Below are 19067 nucleotides of genomic sequence, written 5' to 3' on the forward strand. Positions count from 1 at the left end.
CAGCTTTCCCAAAATACTTAAATGAGCACACACAGATATATGCATTTTTATCTCTGATTTTTTTTTTTTTTTTTTTTAACCATAGTATATAAAGAGTGGTTTGAAGAAAAGTGCAGTAAAACAAACTGGCAAAAAGTGTCAATTCAGTGGAAAATAATAAGGACCAGCCAATTCTGAGACAGAGGTTTTGTTGCAAAGATCACTGCTCTGAGTTCTGTTTAGAGAGAGAACTTTTTTCAACTGTGTGCCATTATATGCCTATTTAAATAATGCATATGTCTTGGATTCCAGTGTCATTTAAAGAGCTGATGATACCTCATGTAGAACTTTAAAATTGTCTATTTAGAAACAAGTCTGCTTATCTACCCAATGTTTTACATATTTCCCTTTCTTTATTATTATTACTTGCAATATTTACATTTAAACAAATCTTTGGTTTCTTAAGCAGCCAGGCTGATCAATAATGTCCATAATTCATCCACCTGAAGTCCCATTTCTCTTTGAGACATAATTTAGTGGTGGTGGAAATGAGTGATATGCAAAATGAAAGATGAATTTTTCAAGTAAAGAAAAAGCAGCAGAAGCAGTTATATATGTAAAGGCAAAGGCTATATTTCCATACAGACATCCTAAATTATAATAACAAATAAAAATACTAAAAAAAACTGTAAGTTTGGTCCTACATAAAATTTACTTAATATTTTCCATTACGCATTAATGAGTCTTGCCTGTTAAATGTTTGAAAACAATTTTACCAAAGGTAGTGCAATAAGTACAGTTTTGTGATGCTGATTCTTAAAATAATACAATAAAAAATAGTAAAAATAAAACAACTGAAATGGCTTAACATGTATTTATTGTTTGGATTAACAAATGAGACTATTTTACCTTTGAATAAACTGCCTGATTCAGTCATCTCTTTTTTATATATTATATTTTCCTTTTGCTAGTTTAAGGTTTGTACTTTTTCTTTTTGGGCAGCTTTAGCATTAAAGCCTATGGAAATAAAGAGGTGTCTGTCCTTCTAGGATCAGATGCTGTGGAAGTTCTTTTAATTGAAATTTTTATTCATCTCTCTGGCAGACAGTCTTCCAAGCAGAAGAGAGCTATTCAGACTGCCATTCGTAAAAACAAAGAAGCCAATGCCGTGCTAGCCAGGTTGAACAGTGAACTCCAGCAGCAACTGAAGGTGAGGAATACACTGAAAATCAAAATGACAAGGCTTGATGCAATCAGTTATTTTTCACCACTGGCAAAGATCTCTACTGCAAGGGTCCCCCACTTGCTCTGCTGCACCATGCAGTTGTCCCTACGCCATGCCATTTGGGCCCCCTGCTGTATCATGCCATGCCACATGGGGTCTCTGGAGGCCCCTCATGTTCCAGCTGCAGGCTCCCTCAGCCCTGTGGACTGTACTCTCTCCCTGCCATCAGTGTCAGGAGCAGGCAGTGGAAGCTGGAGAAGGAAGAGGGAGAGTGGAGTCTTGGACAGCAGGAGAGCAGTGGAATGAGTAGTGTGGAGTGGTGCCTGAATCGGGAGTCTGTGGGCATGGGGTCTAAGAACTCTTCGGGGGTTGGATGCCGCCATGGACCACAAGTCGGGCAGCCCTGCTGTACATGTAGGGGTGAGCAATCTTTCTCAGAACATGTGTCACCTAAGTGGAAAGGGCTATGTTGACTGCAAGGATAATTCTTGTATTTCACATTCTTCTAGATAATTGAATGCTGTCTCCTCATGCAGGACAGGAACCCATGCTTTCTTTTGATGAAATGTGTTCTTTAGTTGTCTTCAGAGTTCAGTTGTTCAATACACAAATCACTGGCTAGACAGCACCTTAGATGAATCTTTTTAACACTGTCTACTTGACTTGTATTTGGAAACTTTCTGGAGTATTTAAATTGGTAACTTTCTAATGTACTTTTTTGCATTTTCATAGATTGAATGTATTATTGTATGTACTTTATATGATGATGAACTCAGTAAAATCCTTGGGTTTCCTCCAGCTGCAGCTTAGTATTGCTTACATGCTTCATCATATTTTTAAATGCAAGGAAGACTAAATGCATCAGGACCCTTCAGAAACCATCAACCCCACTCAGCAAACATGTGACCTTTCTCAGTAAGGTGTTGAATGTGTAACTCCTCAATACATTCTAATGGCTTAGAAATATAAGACTATAAATGACCAGAAATCGAACCTTGCTATCCCACCTTGTATTGCAGTGAGTTGTCACTGAGTTGACCTGCATACACTTTAATCTTTTCTGTAGCTTTCTGCATCCCTGCCAGAATCCTTAGATATTCCTGTTCTGTGCATTTCCACTTTTTATGACTCAGCCCACCCCATTCAGCATCCCATGTCACACCACCACCTTTCCATCAGGACTAAAGTATGACTGTGTAGAGGAGCTTATCAAATCTACCACTTCTGAATTATGTAGCACAGGGGTGCTCAACTCCCAGCCTGTGGGCAAGATCCAGCCCCTGATGCCATATATTCTGGCCTGTGGGGCTCTCCACAGGATCATGGGAAGTTGGATTGGACATGCAGGGTGGTGCTGGGTCTGATCCTGGCATATGGGGGACATGGCGTGGGGTCTTGGAGCCTGGTTCTGGTATGTAGGGCCAGGTAGAGATGGTACCCAGAGCCTGATCCTGGTGGACAGAGGTGGTACACAGCAGAGCTGTGCAAAATTTCACTGGCTATTTTGTTTTAATGCTGTTTCGACTTGTTTCAAGCTCAAAACGGCAACATCAAAACAAAATGAGTGCAGTCAAAACCTTTCAAAGTTTTGAAATGTTTTTAGGTTCAAAGCTGGAGCAGGGCTTGCCTGCAGGGAAACCAAAAGTAAGGCAAGTGTGGGGAAAGAAGGGGGAAGGACTGCTCTCATATTGACTCTGACAGTTTGGCTGCCTGAGATGCTGCTGTGCTGCTTGCTAAGTTACCTGTTGTTATTTAAAGTGGTGGACCAGACTGAGGCTGTAGGGGAGGAGGAGACCTCATTGGAGCACACTGCCATGTTGTATAGAGGCCCCAGCGCCAGTGAGGGCACACCTTAATACACGCACACAGTTACACGTTACGAGTTTTGCTCGTCAGCAGCTTGAGGTGCAGTTTCCTAGAAACCCCTGAACCTATCTCCTTGAAAGCTGGCAGGCTTCATGGCCTCAGCAGGGGCTACCATGCCTGCAATTTTCACTAGAGCTATGTGAAGACTCAGTTGGTGATTCGATTTGGAAGAGATTCGGCCCGATTTGGTGGCCTCATCTCTGAATCCAAATTGAATCAAAGGACCAATTTAAAGGTCCATATCAATTCAAAGCTGGGTGATCCTCCCTCTCTATGCGATGCTGGTCAGACCACAGCTGGAGTACTGCATCCAGTTCTGTGCGCCCCATTTCAGGAGGGATGTGGACAACATTGAAAGGGTCCAGAGGAGGGCCACCCACATGATCTGGGGACTACAGGGCAGACCCTACGTTGAAAGACTGCAGGACCTAAACCTGTTCAGCCTTCACAAGAAAAGGCTAAGGGGGGACCTGGTGACTGTCTATAAACTCACTAGGGGGGACCAGAAGGGTTTAGGGGAGACACTGTTTCCCCTAGCGCCCCCCTGGCATGACAAGGAACAATGGACACAAATTATTGGAGAGTAGGTTTAGATTAGACATCCGCAAGAACTACTTCACAGTTAGGGCAGCTAGGAGCTGGAACCAACTTCCTAGGGAAGTGGTGCTGGCTCCTACCCTGGGGATCTTTAAGAAGAAGCTTGATGACTACCTGGCTGGACTCATTTTAGTCCAGTCTTTTCTCCCGCCCAGGCGGGGGGTCGGACTTGAAGATCTACAAGGTCCCTTCTGACCCTACTTCTATGATTCTATGAAAGCTCTCCAAATCTTTGCAAAAGATTCAGAGAGCTTTATAAATTTGGGCAGTCTCTGGTGACTGCAGCAGGGAGCTGGTAAGTACTAGGGGCAGGGGAGGGGAGGCTGGGGAAGGGGACCATGTTGCTATGATATCTAAACACTTCACAATGTGTAATGGCGTTATTTACACAAGTAGGGCTATGCCCACTTAACAGGTGGGGAACTGAGGCAAAGAGGAAATAAGCAACTTGCCCAGGGTTACACAAGACATCTGTGATGGAGAATGGACTTGAACCCGTGTCTCCCAGGTCCTAGAAGTGGTTGAACATTTTCAGAGAGCAGGACTTTTCCTGTTCAGGGAATCTGAAATGTTCAATGAGCTTTCATCAAATCACAGGCAGATTTCCAGTGGAGATCTCCAGGTTTGCTATTGGAATGCTGCAGAGCATGGGCATTCTTCGTAGTGTATTTGGAGCAGCCCTGTTAGTCAGGCAAGGATCCATACTTCACTTGAGCAAGATTGCTTCCCATGTCACCCAGTTTCCAAATGAGGGTGTGGGAGCCAGCTGGGCCTTGGGAGTCTAGGGACCACACAATCCTTAGCCCCAAAGCAATTTTTATGCTGGGGAAACTCTATAAGCCCAAGCAGCTGCCGGCAGAAATTCATATGCCCATCAGTTTTGCTGCAGCTTCCTCTTGTTCTGGCCCTCAGACACTTGTTGCTTTGTAAACACCCTATAGCGGTGATTTCTGTAATTAAATATTTTTTCTGTCATTTCCTTTTTGCAGGAAATTTTGAGAAACTTGGATTTGTTCCAAATTGGAGTGAAATCAAATTTTGAAATAAGATTTCCCAGGAACAGCAGAACAAAACCCAGATTTCTTTCAGCATTATTAAATCCCTGACCACTGGCCCATCCTCCCAATTCCTGGTCACCTTGAACAAGTCACTTGACCTCTGTTCCAGCTTGCCTCTCTTAAAAAATGGAATAATTCTATTTCCATCATTTGGCCGTTGTGGGGCCTCATTATCTGTTGTTCATGCACTGCTTTGAAACCACATGAAACAGTATGTAAGTGGTATAAATTTGAGATCGCTACTACATGTGACCAGCTTACCAAACTACTTTTTAATATTTCAGGATTGTATATGTGGGTGTTGCAAAAATTACAACATTTCTCTTCTTTCCCATGCTCCAGGAAGTTCACAAGGAACGAATAGCACTGGAAACTCAGCTGGAGCAGCTTCGTCCTGTAACAGTTTTATGACCTTCAGCACTTTATTCAGTGGTGATAACTGAGTCTTCATGCCAAGAATCTTCTGACTTTATTATTTGTGTAAAGTTTTCAGTTAGGCAATGGCTGAGAGGAAAATAAAACATTGGGTTTCTTTTGCCTATAACTATGCACGTTTTTCTTCACAAATGAAGGCGGTACACGAAATGAATGTCATACAGTAGGGAATGTCTAAAAAGTGGAAGTTTTTTCCCCACTGGTCCTTTTCGCCCCATGGATTCCTTCCAGATGTTACAGAATGCACATTACCACCAAATTGTCTAAACTCTGAAATGATCAGTATTGTATTTATTTAAAGAATTCCTGATTTATATGCATTCCTGGGGAAAAAATGATTCATGGTTACATGCTTTCAGAACTCTTGTTTATATTCAAAGCTCATTTTCTGAAATGGTTTCTTGGATGTCTCTGATTCAAAGAGGTTTATATCCTGGCAGATTGTCTATGCTGGTAAAACATGAGAGAATGAAAAAGATTATACATATGGAGTCCATAACCACAATCACATCAGATAATTATCTTTTGTAGTGCCATTTAAGATTCATTTTTTAATGTTTATTAATGTTATAGCATTTGTATTTTGTAAGTTAAAAAGCATGTAAAGGGCACTTTCAAGAAGTAAAAACTGTTGAGACTTGTTGATTTTGGAAATGTAAAAAACCCTTCATTTCTGAGCTCTAGGCAGCAGGAAAGGTTCAAAATGAGCAGGGGTGTGTGGGTGTGGGGTGTATGTGTTGGTAGAGGAGGGGATGTTTCTAAACCAACATCGTAACTTTATCAATGGAAGTTAAAACAAACTATATATTAGAGATTTTCTCATGTTTGTTTGCATTGGCCTACATTGCATTTTGTTAAGAACCCAAACTAGACATGTTTCCAGGGTAAATAAAATTATGTGTATGCTGTAGGTAAGTTTTTTTTGTTTTTTGTTTTTTGTTTTTTTTTAATGATTTTAAACAAATAAATGTATCTTACACGGGGCTGCCATAGGAGATGCTCCTGTAATGATCAAAGCTTCTTAGCCCATTTCCATCCCCAGATAGAGAGCTAAAGGTCCCAGTGCTTTGGTCCTGGATTGGACTCAGATATTTGAAGTCTATGGAAGTCTTTCCATACACTTCAGTTTTTATTGGACTAAATTCTCTATAAGCCTTTCTGGCAACAGGAGCTTTCTAACTATTCTTTATTTCTTGGACCAGTTCTCTTATTACATATAATTTTTGAAGTTAGAAAATCATCCTGACTTTCTTCATAGGCTTGATGTATGCTTTCTTACAAGAGACTATTGCATGCATGTTTCTGTCTCCTTCCCCACTCAGTCTTATATTTAGTGCATTTCACATCCTTCTGTTCAATGCCATAAATGAAGTATAGTATATGCATTGAGTTTGCAAAAGCTGTGCATTGATTTTCTTTCATAATTTGTGATACTTTATCCATCTAGCTATGGGTTGGCCCCGGGGAGGCAGGTTAGAAATAACTAGCCAGTCTTCTGTCAGGATATAGTGTGAAATGGATAAATGTGAAAAAGCTGTAGTGGGATATGAGAACAACCAAAAGCTTTATCAGAATGTAAAATAAGAATGACATCAATGTAAATGTTTAAGGTTGGCATGGTGACTAAATGGACTGCTTTGGCTGAAATTTATATAGATCAAGAGTTGATAAAACTTTATTCCAAAGGTAGGGAGGAGCAGGCATTTGAAGAATAAGGTTAACTGAGAAAGTGTGTGTTTTTGTAATACATCACTCCCCAGCTCACTGACTTTTGTTTGCATCTACAACAAATAACCACCTTTTGTGATTTCTGAGTTGCTTTGTGTTAATGCGCCACAGTTTGAGTTAAGAAGTTGTTCTGGGCAGTGAGAAAAGGAAGTTAAAATCACAAATTCATCTTAATCTCCATTAATCGTCTATGAGACTCCTGGAAAAAAAAATCAAAACTGTCTACGTTCCATTCAGTAAGACTTATACTCCTAAGTAGAGCTGGTTGGAAGCTTTTTTGGTCTTTCCTGTCAGAAAATGTTGATTTCTTGAGATGGAAACTTTTTCTGGGAAGATCTATTTTGATTAAACTTATTTTGGGAAGATTGCTCAAGTCCAGGAGGGAATTTTGGCTAAAATAGGAGACACTAACCCCAGAATAGCCAATAGTCCCATGTCAGTGAGTTAGGATGGGGAAAAGCCAATTTCAAATCCCTGTTCTGATCTGGAGCAGCTGCTAGAATCCGGTTGTCCCAGATGAGTACCCTAACAGCCAGACTACAGAACTGTTCTCTCTCAAATGCTGTCTTTCTCTTATCCAATAATATTTAAGCAAAATGAAAAAACTGCACTGGAAGAAGTTGAGAGACACTGGTTCAGAACAGGGATTTAAACCTGACTCTCCCGTATCCCAGGTGCATACTCTCATCACGAGTCTGTAGTGTCCATCTCTAGATTTCACTAATTGGAGCAGATGTGTAAAAATAAATAGTCACTGGGCCAGAGAGAATCATGTGGAAGAGGCCATGGAACTTGACTCTCCCACATCTCAGAGAATGCCTTTACTACTGGATAATTGGCTGTTTGAGGGAAGGGAAAGAATTTGTTTTGTGCCCTGGTGCTCATTTAGACAAGATATTCCATCCTGAACCTCATAAAATATAGTCAAAACCGATACATTGCTGTGAAAAGTTTTAGTTTGAACAAACAGCAATTTACTGAGCTAGCATCAAAACATTTGCAACTACTGGTAGCACATCCCTTTTGAAGATTAGGCCACTTTTTATTCCAGTGCCTAAAGTAACAGCATAATAGCAGGTGGAGAAAACAGGTTTCCATTCAGGGGAAGGACATCCTAGGACAATGTGCCTATGACATTTGACCATAAAGATTAAAGTCCCCTGTTTCTTAAATTAGTATTAGCATTAGGGCACAATGGAAACTGTTATGATCTCCTTCGAGAGGGAGATTTTTGCTGTTGTAACATAGAATTTCAGTCTTTGGCAAATTCAGTATGACCAAATTCAGAGTAGCCCCTGAAATGTCAGTTTTAACTTGAAATGCTATATCCAAACATATTTGTACATGCTGGTTGTAATGCTGTGAACTCTCCTACCACTTCAGTGAGAGGAACTGGTACAGCTGTCTTCTCAGCATTAAAAGTGTGCTACCTAAACATTACTGGAAGATAATGGCTTGCATTACAAAACTCTCCCTGTGGTGTGTGTAGGATTTGGAACTCTGTACAAGAAGCTTTAAAATGGATGTAATATGGAAATAAGCCTTTCCTATTGTAGAAACTGAGTTTAACTCCTGATGCAGGACAGTGTAGATACGCCCCACCTTAGCCCAGAACAAGCAGGCTTACTGGGCTTAGGTACTGGACTCAGTTGAGTCTTAGTAGCTAATCTACCCTACTTCTGAGGTGAAGGGGGAGTGTTATCACTTCTCTAGCTTGGCCTGTTATTTAGCCTTTAGCATAGGCACACCTTAGATTGCAAGAAGTATCTACTGTTATAAAAGTCAGGATGGGAAAGAGGGATAATGGATCCACATGTTTTATCAACTAAAGTGAGAACTTATTTTTTCAGGACATGAATACTCCAAATGATGTAATGAATTTGAGAAGAAATTATATATTTTGATGTTGTTCTTTGTTTAATTATCTTCACAATAATATACTATAAAATATATAATGCATCTTATTCTGCTATTGACCATTTGATATACAATATGGTGTTGGGACCTTGTTGTTGATCTAAAATTTAAAAAAAGTACTGAGGTTACTCTATATTTGTATTTTAACTTATTACAGTGTAGTATTTCTCCATATTCAAGCAGACTTATTTTCACAGCTGCAAAAAATGTGAGTGTGGTAGACTACAAGATAGAATATTCTCTACTGCACATCCAATTTTGGAAAATGTACATGATGTAAAATGGGGTGCTATGTTAAAATAAAAATTTACATAACTTCAAATAGTCTGTCGCCTTGCATGTTCAGGATTTTGCACATACAGATGACATGAAAAGAAGCTAGAAACTATGAATTAATATGAAAAGGGTTGAAATAGGTGACCTTTGAACATAAATCATAAAAACACTTTTATGCCAAGGCAGTGTGAGAGTGTCTGTGTGTGTGAGAGAGACACACAGAAGGTCAGAGACATTAAAAGGTTTAGAGTGAAGCTGTGAACCTGCTGACTTCAGGTAGGAATTCCCTTCCTCTGCAAAACTTCCCCTTACCATATTTAACAGGATCAAATAGAGGCAGTTTTAACCCTCTATGAACAGAATATAGGATGAGGAACAGTATGCAGTGGTTTGAGAGTGCACAACTAGGAGTAATGGAAATGGTAAACTATATTAACGATAGTGTCTTGTCTCATTCAGACTTAAATCAAGTTCCTTTGGGCTGGAAGGAATTGTTCAATGCCCCAGTATTTGAGATGGGTGTCATCAAAGTCAACAAAATACTCCATAATAAATAGTTTCACATCAGCCCTTGATTGACAAGGAGCTACAGGAAATGATAGAGGATTTTTCTGACTCTTAACTACAGTGATTTCTAAGAATTATTCACTGCTATTCAAAGATCAGCGTTTTAAGAGAGGAAATAATTAGTGATGAGGTATAAATTAATTCTAATAGCATTAAGCTATGATGAGATGTTTTATTGGCTCAAAAATATGCCTCCAATGAATGTGAGGCACAAGGCCAAGGCATTAAGGACTTGTAAATATACTATATTCTTCATTGGCAACAGGATGGATTGAGATGAGTTCCATCCTTAATTTTTATGATGATATGATACTTGAAGGTATCCTCAGGCAGTTCTGGTTTGGCTCTCTGCATTTAAATCGATATGTTTCACAATAACTTAAAAAAACCTATTTAACAGTTTTAAAAATAGTGCCATGTGAAGGAAGACAAAAGTAATACAAGTTTTAAAAAACATATTTTACCAATTTATTGCAATAAAGAGAATTCTGTTTGCATGTTCCCCTCCCTCTTGATGATGGGTTTCTTGCTTGTTAACTTATACCCATTTTCTCTCTGTTTTGTACTCTTGCAGGTCAATAGTATTTTTCCTCAGAGAGATTTGAGCTCCAAGTAATTCCTTAATCTCCAAAGAGAATGGAAGAAGCCAAAAAAGAGCAAAATTCAGTTCTGATCAGACTACAGTGACCTCATATGTAGCAACTGATTGCAATATCAAATAAGATCCAGAGTGTAGCCATATATAAGAATTGAGCCAGAAACCACATAGGCTAATTCTGTACTTGCCATGGTGGCCATACAATAGTATGTATTGTGAAGGTTCAGCACTTAAAAGTTGGCACCATGCAGAACAAAATAAGCCAGGGTTCTTCCACCCCCTATTTTGGACCACTGTTCCCTTAAGAGAAAATGTGATGTACAGTTGAGTGGCTTTTGCACTATCACAATTCCTGTTTTGACTCTGGCCCAGACTTGCACATAAGGCATATGTGCTCAGGCAAATTAATTTTGGAGTGGATGAACAAAATGTAGGATCAGATGGCAACTGGCATGCTGACTCTCTCCACTCATCCAGTGGCTTTTGCTGCCCAGTATGTACATCTGGAAGCTGTTGAATTTACAATGTCCAGCTGTATCTTCTTACCAGTTCTTTGTAATACATGCCAAATCCTGGACCGTATCCCAGTTAAACTGGGGATTGGCTAAATGTATCAGTTCCTATCTTCCATTAAATAGCATGACCTTCAGAGTCTGAGAAATATCTTGTGCTCCAGAGAGATGGCACTCCTGATCAGACCATTAGCACTGGTTTAAATGCCACAGACTTGCATCTGGTCTGTTCTTTTAGCCTGTACATCTTTGGTGGGAAATGCCTCCTATCCAATTTCTCCATATCCACACCAGTGATAAAAGGATTTAAGCTTACAAAAAGTTCCCTTTCCACTAAATTTTAATGCAATAAATACAGAGTGAAATTCATGCCCAGACATTGGCTCCCAGCTGTCACCTTATCAACATTGAAAAAGCTATAGTTAAATGGTGATTGGTTGTCTAGTCACTTGGAAGTGGACATTAGGTTTTAATATTCAGGGTCCACAGGAACAACAGGAGGTAGTTTCTCCTTTTTGTCCAGATAGATAGGGCTTGAAAAGAAATGAGAGATGAAATATTGAGAAGTTGCAGTAGTCACATTTCTTAGGCAGCTGGAAAACTATTCCATCTTCACTATCTTGTTCCACCTTCCCCAGCAGCAAAACGTGTTTTAAAAAAGCCTTGCAGGGCACAACTGTATAAGAATGGTTAGGTGAGCTGCCACTTGATACCCAAATCATTTTTTTCCAAGGTCATTTAAGCAATCAGGCAGTTCATTCCATTTGTCATAGATTTAGGATATGTTAAGTCATCACTACCTGTATTCAACACGCTGGTACAAAGCTTGCATTGTCTACTAGAAATTCCACGTTCTTATCCCAGAGATAAAAATTAGCACGTGACCTCACCTGTGTCTTATTTCACAGTCCTTTGCATTTTCTAAAAGGTATTAAACCTCAGTTTTATTAATGGGTTGTGTGAGAGGAGCTCTTTTCACACAAAATAATCAGGTCGAGTCTCCAACACTTAATTGTAAATGTGTTTAGTGCTTGTGAAACCCCAATGTAAGACACTGTACCCCACATACTGAAAAACAGGGCTGACAGATTGGCAACCAAAACTCAGAGTAGTCAAAATCACTAGTCACTCTTGAAAACGTAAGTCAAATTTTTTGTGATACGTGTAGCAAAAATGGCTCATAGGTCCTAGGCCAAAGCTTTAAATCTAAGCATCCAGATCTAAAGCTCTGGGAAAGATCTGCAGCTAAATGTTATGCCTCTGGCTCATCCTTGTTAGGTACCTTATTAATTTCCCAGAGGAACACTGATATTTAAACATGCTATAAAAAGCTCGTCTTAATTTTGGCTCGGATCCTGGAATTGATAGTGCACTGGCAGATTGCTGGGCCTATGTGGAGCCTCAGTGAGGTCATTTGCATCAATCAGTCTACACAATATCAATTGCCAGGTCAAGGCCTTCCATTGTAAGGAACAGGGAGTAAGTATCCTGTTATTCTCTGAGTAGCACTCAGTACAACATGGTCTTGATCCTGAATAGGATCTCCATTGTTGCAGGATCTATTAAGATCTGGTAACCAGGTTTGGGCTCTGGGGTGACTATGACATCCCTTGGTGGAATCACCAAATCACTGGTTAAAACTGGTAACCAAGGGGTAAGCCTTCTGGCTGCAACACAAACTAACCTCCTCTTGGTCGAAATGTAAATAGTGACTACTTGCCTCCACAACCAGATTCCGCTTACCCCAGGGAAGGTTTCCCTGTAGGGCAGCAGCATTTGTTTGCCCCAAGATAGCCCCAATGTCAGCTAGGAGTTCTGCATTCCCCCTGCCCCTACTGGCTCAGGAGTTGTTTGTCTCCCTGGCACTGCCCCCTTCCAGTCAGGTGCTTCCCTGAGCTGTTGCAGGTAGTTTCTCATTCAGTTTACTGGCTCAACCTCAGGATGACTTCTTGCTGCTGGTCTCTTTGTGCGCCTGTCTCATCTCCCATGCAGGGCTCTAGCCCATGCTGTGACGGCAGCACAGCTCGTTCTGCATTAAGTGCTTATATCAGGTAAATCCCCAAGTACCTGTTCTCTGGCAGCTCGTAATGAACAGCGTTCCACGCCTGAGGCTCCCTGCTGCTCCTTCACCCTTAAAATATCAGAAGCCTTTGGCTCTCTGTTGCAGATCTACATTGCTGTAATATTAAATAATAAATGCTTAGAGAAATGAAGGACTTGTCATGTGGAAATTTAAATTGCTCATCTCAATTTGGATGGTGAAAATTATGTAAAGACCCATAGATGCTTACTTGTCACTCTTCCTGGTGATCCAGAGCCTGGGAAAATCAGGCTGCAGCAGCTTTACCATATTAGCTGCTCATTTGGGTTCAAGATACCTTTTTTCTAGGATCTACTTGGAGGATTCTGCTGAAGTATCCACATTGACTGGGTTCAAACTATCTAGGTTGTACATCAGGAATTGTCTGGACTTTTGTCCTTGACCTTGGTATAATTGAAATATTTGTAAAAACACCTAAAGCAGTGATTCTGACTCAAGGTGCCATGAGATCCTTTTAAGGGTGCCACAGGGTAGTATACAACAGTACTAGTAGTAGGTATACAAACGCTTACACATGAATCACAAGATAAACCATGAGATTTCAAATAGGAATCCATAGTACCAAAAACATTCTGACCTGTTATAGGATTTCTTAGGTCTTTGCACTACAAGAATTGCTCTAGTATTTTTTCATAATCAAAAACAAGAGAAAGCTAAGAGCTGGCATTTTCCAAGCGATGCCTTGAGTATAACAAGGAGTGCCCTGATTTAAAAAAAAGATTGAGAACCACTGATGACTTAAATGTAATACAGAGTTTGGAAATGAGCAAACAATAAATAAGAATAATTATAAGATTTGGAAGATATGAATTATCACAACTGATTGATTCATCCACTCCAGTGTGTTGTCTCTGTCCAGTACCTGAGTCAGAGGAAGGTATAAGCTCCCTGTTGTTGACGACAATGGGATTACCTGCCTAAATGAAAGTTTCCTCCCATCCATCATCAATTATTGGCTGGCTTTTACTTAAAGCACAAGTTGGCTTTTAAAGCACAAGTCAGCATCCATGATATTTAAAGTTTATTTGTATCTTGCCTAATGGAACTGGATGTTCTCTTCAGCTAAATAAATTCTAACGCTTTCTGAATTCTACTAAGCTCTTGGTTTCCATGATATCAAATACAATGAATTCCACAGAGCAATTGGATGTTACTTTAAAGAATTCCTTTTAATAAGTTATTTAACAATTACTAAATTTTGTATCTTTCAATTTCATGTGTTACTCCTTCTGAAGGTTATTTATATGAAGAGAAGGAACTGATAATGGAGTCGGAGATATTGGATGCAATGCTGTTTATTTACAAAGACCATACAAAGTTCTGTTTCTCTGAACAGGGGAAATCAAAATAACAAGAGTTAACAAGAGAGTTTTTTTGCATACAGCTTAGAGCACCTTTCAGCCAGCACTTGACCCAAAAGCTGTATCTAAATTTTTCTCAGATCTGGGGTTGACGCACATTCAGGCTGTGTCTTGAGCTTCTCTCTGAGTGGCCTTGTACATGTCTGTTTTGACTTGGAGTCTTCTGTGTTTCATAAAAAGGTTACTGTGTACAGGTCTCTAATGCTTGTTAGCTTCAGCAACACTTCACCCTCCCATTAACAAGTGGAATGCCTCAGTACTACTACTTAAACCACTTAGTAGTTTAAGAAATGGTAAACCTTCTTGGCCAACACACCAAAGATTCAATTAGGGAACACAAGTGCTAAAAACATGAACTGCTACAGTTGAGCTAAAGACACAAGATTCCTTTGTGTGTAGGTCTAATAATTCCTCAGCAGATCAGCACAGAGAGTGACCTGTAATACTTGCTAAACAAGGACCTGCAGGAGGCCCTGCTTTACTTTGCATGGCCTATTCATTATTTGACAGGAAAAGTGCATCACTGTAGCTACTGAATATGGGACGTAGAGGTACAGCCTGTAAATCAGAGTTACCTAGACTTCATGGAAGCAGCAAGTGGGAGAGGAACAGGGGAAAAAACTTGGTAATACCCTATTCACTTTCTGTTTCAAAATCCACTCTGTGCCAGTGTGTGACAGGATATTGGGCAAGATGGGTCTTGGATCTGACCCAGTAAATGGCATTTTCTGTTATGTTCTTATGGCACAGTTTAATCTTGCTCCCACCATTATTCCTCTCTAGTCTAAACAAGACAATTGATCTCTCCACTTAGGCAATAAACGCATGGCCTAGAAAATCTTCCCTATTTCTAGACTTCTATTTCTCTTTTAAAAACTGAGCACAGCAAAGCAAGTATGTAAAATGCATTGTCACAAGATGCGGTATTTATTGATACTCAGTGATCTCTAAATTACATGTGATCTCTAACTCAAATCAAATTGTATCCTTTTCTTGCTGAATGTTATTTCCAATAGTAAAGGTTTGTGCAGGCCAAATTCTTTGTGCAGTCATACTTGTTCAGTATTATTAGTTAAAGTGGGTGTCAAATTCCTCTGGCCTTGCAGTCCATGAGTGGCACAGAGCCAGTCCTTGGGCCAGATCTGACCCATGGACCCTCTCTTTCTCTCCGCCTCCCCTCTGCATGACAGATCCACTACATATGGTATCTATTTCAGCCACTCCAGGAGGTGGGCTGCACATGGCACTAGCTCCAGTGAGTCTAAGACCCTTAATGCATGCAAAACGGGTCCCACACACAATGCCTGATGTCAGCCACATGTCCAGCATCCGTTCCAGATTGGTTAGAACTTGCGTTGTGTGTGGCACTCATCCCATGCCCTGCCTGCAAGGACAGGCTGCGTGCACCATGTATGGTACCCAAGGGCAGCATTGGGGCCCGGTGACAGTACTCCACAGGCTGAATCGGACCTGCGGCCCATGTCTTTGGCACCCCTGAGCTAAAGAATTAGCACAAGTCTAATTTGTTGGCCCTTAGTAAGTAATTCTGTACAATTAATGTGCAAGGAGAAGGAGAATCCACCTCTCTCCCTAGTAGCTGTATTGGTTCTGAAGGGGCAACAGCAGTTACTGTTTACAAAGTAGGAAAAAAAACTCATTTTTTTCCATCAGTGGTAAGAGATGTAGATGCAGCATACCTGCTGACTAGGCAGGTGCCGTTTGTATAGAGACACTTTTCAGAGAATTGCATTGTAAGTTTTCTGCCTGCATTGCAGAGGCTGTCCCTATCCCTACTGATTGAGAGCCCTTATCCTATTCACTGAAAAACTATTAATAAGAAACTATTTCTGTGTTCATATAAATAAAGATTGTCTTCTGCCCTTGTGCTCTCTGATTTCTTCTGCCTCAGCTAACAGGATGAGAATACAAATCCCAATCATGGGAAATATTTTCAGCTTATGCTAATGGAAAATCAGAGCTACAGCTTAAAAAATTCTTGGAATGAACAACATTTTTGTAAGTAATTTTACTTTTTAATGTATATATATCTCAGTAACAGTCCACTCTATTTAGTCTAAAGGGGAAGCGACAAGATTGAAGACAAGAAAGGAGCAAGATGGCAGAATTAGTAAAATAATAAACAACCCAGGTCCTATTTCCTTCATTTTTATATTCATTTATTGTTTTTTTTAATTTTACAAAGTATTTGGAGGCTCACTCTTGATTATGTAGTTTGATATCACCTTGGGGAGCCTTGTATGATTAGATTAGACAGGGAGGAAATATAGCTATTGTATAGAAATGTTAAAGATTTTAGAAAATATTTGACTATGATGTAAGAAGTAAAATAGTTCATTCTCTCACCTGTTTGGAGGGTTTGTGTCATTGATCCTAATCTTCATCCTAGATATTTTTATTTTTGGTTATTGTTTGGGTGGTACCAAATTTTGTTTTGCAGAGTTTTAATATATGGTTGTTACAGCTACCTTACATATTGCAGGATGCTGATCCTTCCCATGTCATGTGATTGGAGCCAGTACTCCTATATTGCACTAGAATCAAAAGAGAGATTAGCTAGTTTGTTTTCATTGTCCAAATAAAGGTGACATAATTACTGCAGAGTAATTAAGCTTTAAAAATTCTTCTGAGCTTTAAGAATGAGGTACAGGAACTTTATTTTAAAACACTTGATTTTTCAGATTGGTTGTGTTCCTTAAGTTGCCCAAGAATTGTGAATGTAGGAGTTTCTTTAAAAATACCCAATAATGTATTTAATGATCTTTTTATTTGTCTTCAGGATTCTGCATCTTTACTATTGATCTGGGCCACAGTTTGAGGCTCTTTTTTTTTTTTTTTTTTTTACCTATAACTATAGCTACAAACTTTCCATGTCATTACTTGATTCCAGCTGGGACTTTAAGACAGACAACATTTTAAAACTAAATTGTCAATACTGAAATTAGGAAATCAACATTCACTTACTAATATAACAGACTTCCATAGTGTATCACATAAGCATATCAGCAAATAAAATGTGAAAAAGTCTTGATGTTTGTGAAATTTATAATCACCAAGAGGAAAAGGACTCACTAAGCATTTAGTTAATCTTTGAATTAATTTTCTACAATTAAAATACTTAGTTAATTAAAATAATTTTTCCACAATTAAATAATTTAAGTTTCACAATTACCAGGAATTCCTTCAGGCTTGTCCTGTCTTTGGTTTACTTTAAGTTTCGCGTGTATGAAAGATATCACAGTGACCTCACTGGAAACAGAACATCTATATTTACATGCAGAACAGAAACAGAGGAAATGCTTCCTTCCACTGGTTCACTGAATTGCCTTAATGATAACCTCAAAGAGCCCTCTTTAAGGGTGAGAGGGCAGAGCAGCTAAATTTTCAGACTGGTCCAATGCCTGCCGTCTTTGCTAAAATTGTCACCAAGGTTTTACAACCAGTCCCACTAGTTGTATTGATATTGTCCTACTAGAAACCACACTGAAAAAACTCTACTTCCTTATTAAAGAAAAATTCCAACTTAAGCAAATAATCAGAAAATATTCCTTTCTGTATTTGTACATATTTTGTATGTTGGATATACCAGACATCTCAGATATGAATTCATCAAAATAGTGAAGTGCGCAAATCACTTTAAGCACATAAGCCTTCCTTCTGAAGTCAAAGCTTTAAAGCTACACAAGTGTTCAGTCCCTTGGTAGACTGGGACCTTTGTTCTCCAGCCACTTCTTTGGCAGCTCTAGTTCTGTTCTGCAAATGCCATTATACTGAGACAGCTTCCATTCTCACAGATCTCTATTGGACAGCTTGGATGTCTGACAAAGCTGTCCAGTTATTTCTACTCTTGCTTATACCAAAAAAATCCCTCAGCCAACAACTTTTGTATGGCTTGTACCCTCTTCTCATCTAGAATCAAATGGCAACAGCTTGGTCCCCATGTCTAACCCAGTTTCTGAAAAAGCTGTCACTCCAGAGTAATCAAGCTATTTAATCACCAGTGATCTAATAACATTTCACTGGTGTGTGCAACAGAACTCAGCAAACAAGTTACTCATGGACAGAGCCAGCTCTAAAGTCTGGGAGATGAATCATGGAGATCATACAGGGATGAACTAGAAGAAGGGGTTATTGCCTACTGTGGTTAAAGGGCAGAGCTGCTGCAATCTCATGAATTTTGAAGCTCATGAATTTTGCTCTCTGATCTTCTCTAGTTCAATGGGGGCTAAGGTTTTTGGTAGGCATGCCACAAATTTCTCCCATACCCTTCCCAAGTACCATTCTGATCCCCTTCTCCTACCCAATCTGCTGCTCTTTCTGCTCCCTGCCCTATCTGCTGCTGTGGTCCCTGATCTGCTGCATACCACATAGAGAATGCCTTTACCTAGGGTTACCATATGTCCTGGTTCTCCTGGACATGTCCTCCCATCTCCGTCTGGGCGGTGTTTTAAAATATTGGCAAACATCCGGGATTTTGCTCTGCTTCTGCTTTCCTGGTACTCCCTGGCTTGCCCCAGCAAGGAGCTGCTTGGGGCTCGGGGGAGGATGGGCTGGGTGACTGGAGGCAGGGCCATCATGTGCACTGCGTGTGGGCCCCAGCAGCTGCAGGCAGGCATGTATGTATGTATATATGTGTGTGCATGTGTATGTGCGCATGCACGCGCGTACCTGCCAGTGCTGGGGCTGCAGGTGGGGAGGCAGGGAAGGGGGTGGGGCAGTTCTTCAGGGACAGCAGGGAGTTGCATGGGCAGCAGGGCTGGGGGGCACGAGTGAGGGGCAGCAGCAGGGTTGGGGGTGCTGTGAATTCGGAGTGAGGGACAGGGGCAGGG

At 40.2% G+C, this 19067-nt stretch overlaps 1 protein-coding gene across 1 annotated transcript in view; it reads left to right on the top strand.

Moving 5' to 3' along the window:
* Window positions 1–6070, top strand: part of REPS2 (RALBP1 associated Eps domain containing 2) — a 208323-nt gene extending 202253 nt beyond the window's left edge. The window contains exons 22-23 of the mRNA XM_019524650.1: window positions 1084–1189; window positions 5068–6070. Of these exons, the coding sequence (XP_019380195.1) occupies window positions 1084–1189; window positions 5068–5136 (175 nt within the window). The 3' untranslated portion in view covers window positions 5137–6070. The remainder of the gene's footprint in view (window positions 1–1083; window positions 1190–5067) is intronic.
* Window positions 6071–19067: the final 12997 nt, after the last annotated feature.

Source organism: Gavialis gangeticus, unplaced genomic scaffold (genome assembly GCF_001723915.1).
Source record: "Gavialis gangeticus isolate Ggan-Ray unplaced genomic scaffold, GavGan_comp1, whole genome shotgun sequence".
NCBI classification, from domain to species: Eukaryota; Metazoa; Chordata; order Crocodylia; family Gavialidae; genus Gavialis; species Gavialis gangeticus.